At 42.0% G+C, this 6,121-nt stretch overlaps 1 protein-coding gene across 3 annotated transcripts in view; it reads left to right on the top strand.

Annotated features, from left to right (window-relative positions):
* The first annotated feature begins 5,293 nt into the window (after window positions 1–5,293).
* The window catches only part of LOC137988941 (esterase OVCA2-like), a 13,497-nt gene continuing 12,669 nt past the window's right edge, over window positions 5,294–6,121 (top strand). For 2 of the 3 annotated variants that reach the window (XM_068834876.1, XM_068834874.1), the window contains exons 1-2: window positions 5,294–5,649; window positions 6,027–6,107. In XM_068834876.1, coding sequence (XP_068690977.1) covers window positions 5,575–5,649; window positions 6,027–6,107 — 156 coding nt within the window. In that variant the 5' untranslated portion in view covers window positions 5,294–5,574. The remainder of the gene's footprint in view (window positions 5,650–6,026; window positions 6,108–6,121) is intronic. The other variant, XM_068834875.1, reaches the window with a different exon arrangement.

Below are 6,121 nucleotides of genomic sequence, written 5' to 3'. Positions count from 1 at the left end.
CCATTCCATGACAAGGGAAGACTCTCGATCCTCATTTCATAGTTTTTTCATAAGTGTCGGGCCACCCAGTCCTACCAGCAAAGTAACGCATCGATTGAAGGTTTTAGCTTTTAAAACTTGCCCAGATTGTGTCAGTAGGTCCTGGAATTCGTCCACAGAAAGGCCAGAGAGACAACTTCACTCGTGAACCGCCATGTTTACAACAGAGCATTTTAGGCGTCCCAGTCTGCATGAAACCATCTCTCGCCTCTGTCTGACACAAGACCAGACACGCACGGTTCTTACGTTACGTTTATGCCTATAAAATCAACTGAAATGTCAATTGCTGGTACAAAAAAAAAAAAGAAAAAAAAAACCAGCATGTTAATTTTTTTTGGTGGGCTATTGTAGGTATCGAAGAGCCAGAACATTTGCGCATGCGCTGATGGAATGTTTGAACAAGAGAGAAAAACGCAGTACCTCCAGACACCGGCGCTGGAGCGTCGTACCAAACGAGTCATCCCGGGATTTCGGCCCGTGCGATCGCTTTTGGACGCAGTTGGCCCTTCACTGCTTTCTGCTACCGACCTTGCCTCCCGGTACGGCATTGAGGGAGAGATATGTCGGCCCCTAAACCATATGTGACAAATCCCACGCCTACTCACAGCTCCAAACCGCCCTTGTCAATATAGGGCAAGAATTAGATGGCTTATATATTTAAGAGAAAAGTCATTTTATCTGTCATATGGTAAGCGCTGGAGTCGCAGATTACAAAGTGTACGCATGCGCCCTCCTAAAGGTAACATACATACAGTCATAAGCTTTTTCCGAATAACTACAGGAGCTAATATCTTGGAGACATTACATTTACAGCTAAAATACATAGCATATACAGATACCTATACTACTAAATACATAATATTTAAAGATATATTCATTAAAAAGAAAAGCCGCTGTACAAAATGCGGCCCTGGATTCTCTTTTAAAACCAGTAAACTCATAGGTACGGATAAAATCAGGTAGCGCATTCCGCAACTTAGCTGATACGTAAGAAAAAAGAGAACTAACACCATAACTGGTTGTTCCAGGTTTATTGAGGAACAGAATGTAATTTACGCGAAGATCATGCATAAGAAGGGGACGGGAGAGAAAACGTATTTTTCATATAAGCAGAAAAACCCTTTTTTCGAAAAAAAAAAAGCAAAAAAAAAAAAAATACAAAAAAGAAACCACATACTTTTATCAAGTAATACGAGGAAATTTTGAATGCGCTTATTGCATAGAGATGTGGAGCTTGACTTTCGTAGTAAGAGGAAAGGTAATCTGCAAATATGAATAACGTTATTCTCTTATTTACATTATTATACCGTTTCTTTGACACGAGAATTACAGCGAAATGAAAGCACAACTTTGTCGCGAATTTTCTATGTTAAAAACTTGTTCAGAAATCCAAAATCTACGTTAACAGCACACACCAGGCCTACTCCTGAGTATCTGGCCAGAAATCATTTCCTCTGGCCGCGCCTCAGCCATTCGATGAGGGCCAGTCTCCTGCTTCTTAAGTTGCCTCGCTCTTGCCCAAAAAGAATTCTGGGTAATTCTGCCATTCCATGACAAGGGAAGACTCTCGATCCTCATTTCATAGTTTTTTCATAAGTGTCGGGCCACCCAGTCCTACCAGCAAAGTAACGCATCGATTGAAGGTTTTAGCTTTTAAAACTTGCCCAGATTGTGTCAGTAGGTCCTGGAATTCGTCCACAGAAAGGCCAGAGAGACAACTTCACTCGTGAACCGCCATGTTTACAACAGAGCATTTTAGGCGTCCCAGTCTGCATGAAACCATCTCTCGCCTCTGTCTGACACAAGACCAGACACGCACGGTTCTTACGTTACGTTTATGCCTATAAAATCAACTGAAATGTCAATTGCTGGTACAAAAAAAAAAAAAAGAAAAAAAAAACCAGCATGTTAATTTTTTTTGGTGGGCTATTGTAGGTATCGAAGAGCCAGAACATTTGCGCATGCGCTGAGGGAATGTTTGAACAAGAGAGAAAAACGCAGTACCTCCAGACACCGGCGCTGGAGCGTCGTACCAAACGAGTCATCCCGGGATTTCGGCCCGTGCGATCGCTTTTGGACGCAGTTGGCCCTTCACTGCTTTCTGCTACCGACCTTGCCTCCCGGTACGGCATTGAGGGAGAGATATGTCGGCCCCTAAACCATATGTGACAAATCCCACGCCTACTCACAGCTCCAAACCGCCCTTGTCAATATAGGGCAAGAATTAGATGGCTTATATATTTAAGAGAAAAGTCATTTTATCTGTCATATGGTAAGCGCTGGAGTCGCAGATTACAAAGTGTACGCATGCGCCCTCCTAAAGGTAACATACATACAGTCATAAGCTTTTTCCGAATAACTACAGGAGCTAATATCTTGGAGACATTACATTTACAGCTAAAATACATAGCATATACAGATACCTATACTACTAAATACATAATATTTAAAGATATATTCATTAAAAAGAAAAGCCGCTGTACAAAATGCGGCCCTGGATTCTCTTTTAAAACCAGTAAACTCATAGGTACGGATAAAATCAGGTAGCGCATTCCGCAACTTAGCTGATACGTAAGAAAAAAGAGAACTAACACCATAACTGGTTGTTCCAGGTTTATTGAGGAACAGAATGTAATTTACGCGAAGATCATGCATAAGAAGGGGACGGGAGAGAAAACGTATTTTTCATATAAGCAGAAAAACCCTTTTTTCGAAAAAAAAAAAGCAAAAAAAAAAAAATACAAAAAAGAAACCACATACTTTTATCAAGTAATACGAGGAAATTTTGAATGCGCTTATTGCATAGAGATGTGGAGCTTGACTTTCGTAGTAAGAGGAAAGGTAATCTGCAAATATGAATAACGTTATTCTCTTATTTACATTATTATACCGTTTCTTTGACACGAGAATTACAGCGAAATGAAAGCACAACTTTGTCGCGAATTTTCTATGTTAAAAACTTGTTCAGAAATCCAAAATCTACGTTAACAGCACACACCAGGCCTACTCCTGAGTATCTGGCCAGAAATCATTTCCTCTGGCCGCGCCTCAGCCATTCGATGAGGGCCAGTCTCCTGCTTCTTAAGTTGCCTCGCTCTTGCCCAAAAAGAATTCTGGGTAATTCTGCCATTCCATGACAAGGGAAGACTCTCGATCCTCATTTCATAGTTTTTTCATAAGTGTCGGGCCACCCAGTCCTACCAGCAAAGTAACGCATCGATTGAAGGTTTTAGCTTTTAAAACTTGCCCAGATTGTGTCAGTAGGTCCTGGAATTCGTCCACAGAAAGGCCAGAGAGACAACTTCACTCGTGAACCGCCATGTTTACAACAGAGCATTTTAGGCGTCCCAGTCTGCATGAAACCATCTCTCGCCTCTGTCTGACACAAGACCAGACACGCACGCTTCTTACGTTACGTTTATGCCTATAAAATCAACTGAAATGTCAATTGCTGGTACAAAAAAAAAAAAAGAAAAAAAAAACCAGCATGTTAATTTTTTTTGGTGGGCTATTGTAGGTATCGAAGAGCCAGAACATTTGCGCATGCGCTGAGGGAATGTTTGAACAAGAGAGAAAAACGCAGTACCTCCAGACACCGGCGCTGGAGCGTCGTACCAAACGAGTCATCCCGGGATTTCGGCCCGTGCGATCGCTTTTGGACGCAGTTGGCCCTTCACTGCTTTCTGCTACCGACCTTGCCTCCCGGTACGGCATTGAGGGAGAGATATGTCGGCCCCTAAACCATATGTGACAAATCCCACGCCTACTCACAGCTCCAAACCGCCCTTGTCAATATAGGGCAAGAATTAGATGGCTTATATATTTAAGAGAAAAGTCATTTTATCTGTCATATGGTAAGCGCTGGAGTCGCAGATTACAAAGTGTACGCATGCGCCCTCCTAAAGGTAACATACATACAGTCATAAGCTTTTTCCGAATAACTACAGGAGCTAATATCTTGGAGACATTACATTTACAGCTAAAATACATAGCATATACAGATACCTATACTACTAAATACATAATATTTAAAGATATATTCATTAAAAGAAAAGCCGCTGTACAAAATGCGGCCCTGGATTCTCTTTTAAAACCAGTAAACTCATAGGTACGGATAAAATCAGGTAGCGCATTCCGCAACTTAGCTGATACGTAAGAAAAAAGAGAACTAACACCATAACTGGTTGTTCCAGGTTTATTGAGGAACAGAATGTAATTTACGCGAAGATCATGCATAAGAAGGGGACGGGAGAGAAAACGTATTTTTCATATAAGCAGAAAAACCCTTTTTTCGAAAAAAAAAAAGCAAAAAAAAAAAAAATACAAAAAAGAAACCACATACTTTTATCAAGTAATACGAGGAAATTTTGAATGCGCTTATTGCATAGAGATGTGGAGCTTGACTTTCGTAGTAAGAGGAAAGGTAATCTGCAAATATGAATAACGTTATTCTCTTATTTACATTATTATACCGTTTCTTTGACACGAGAATTACAGCGAAATGAAAGCACAACTTTGTCGCGAATTTTCTATGTTAAAAACTTGTTCAGAAATCCAAAATCTACGTTAACAGCACACACCAGGCCTACTCCTGAGTATCTGGCCAGAAATCATTTCCTCTGGCCGCGCCTCAGCCATTCGATGAGGGCCAGTCTCCTGCTTCTTAAGTTGCCTCGCTCTTGCCCAAAAAGAATTCTGGGTAATTCTGCCATTCCATGACAAGGGAAGACTCTCGATCCTCATTTCATAGTTTTTTCATAAGTGTCGGGCCACCCAGTCCTACCAGCAAAGTAACGCATCGATTGAAGGTTTTAGCTTTTAAAACTTGCCCAGATTGTGTCAGTAGGTCCTGGAATTCGTCCACAGAAAGGCCAGAGAGACAACTTCACTCGTGAACCGCCATGTTTACAACAGAGCATTTTAGGCGTCCCAGTCTGCATGAAACCATCTCTCGCCTCTGTTTTCTTTCAAAGGCTTGCCTTTACCAACATTCTAGCTTAATGATGCCAGCCTGGTGGCTTCTGTAGACGAAAATGGCCTGAAAAGGCAGTTACAAAATGATTACCTACCAGATTTGAGCCAAGTGGCTCGCTCCCTGTCGGAACACAAACGGTTGATATTTGTCACGTGATGCTCTAACATGAGCCCACATATACTGAATACAGCATATGTTTCAATGACATAGGGTAAAACCGCAGTAGACTTGCACTCGATCGTGGACTCAGCACTGCTACTCGGTTTCCTTGGCTTGGTGATTTTCTGCAAGAAAGAAAGAGGGTAACCATTAGAGACAAGAACAGAAGACAGGTGTTTCTTCTCCTTGGAGATAACAGAAGTTTTTGTTACGAGACGTTTGGCGCGCTCGTAGAGGCACTTGACAATACCGCGTTTTACTGATTGCGGGCTATGGGAATCATACGCTAAGTACTGATCAGTGTGGGTAGGCTTCTTGTACACGCTGGTGGTGAGGCGGTCGTCCGGTTCTCTTGAAACTGCGGTGCAAGGAAAGCGAGTTTGTAGTCGTTCTCTGTCTCCATGGTGAAGCGAATCGAAGGCTGCTGGTTGTTCAGATGCTGTAAGAAGCCATTAACGTTTCCGCCATCCAGGAAGGTGAAAGTTTCGTCAACGTAGCGTTTCCAGTAGCGTTTCCAGATGCTTTAAAATACAAAGCAATGTATGGCGTTCTTTCTGAAATTGAAGCCTAATTATCTCTCAAAAATGCATGGTCACCCCCAATTTTCTTTTTCGATACCAAGAGTACTTACTAAGATCTACTTTCTCCGGATAGTTTTAAACCGCGCAAAAATATCCCTGTATTAGTAAGCATCACCGATAGGAAATCCGAGTATCTCAAGATGCACAGAACGTATGCGCAATAAAAATAGTAGGCACCGTCCTTAAGTATTCCACCGTTCCACCATTCTACCATTCTGGCATTCCGCGTTTAAGTGCTGGCCTCTGCTGGCCGCCATATTTTCATACGACAGATATCGGGACAGCGGTGCAATTCATTTTCAAGTTTTGCTCATGTAGTTGTCATTGGAATGGCGGGTACTGGTAGTCTGAAGGTGAGTTGATATTT

Source organism: Montipora foliosa, unplaced genomic scaffold (genome assembly GCF_036669935.1).
Source record: "Montipora foliosa isolate CH-2021 unplaced genomic scaffold, ASM3666993v2 scaffold_435, whole genome shotgun sequence".
NCBI lineage: Eukaryota > Metazoa > Cnidaria > Anthozoa > Scleractinia > Acroporidae > Montipora > Montipora foliosa.
Note: the sequence above shows the minus strand (reverse complement) of the source record. Positions and strands in the feature narration are given on the sequence as shown.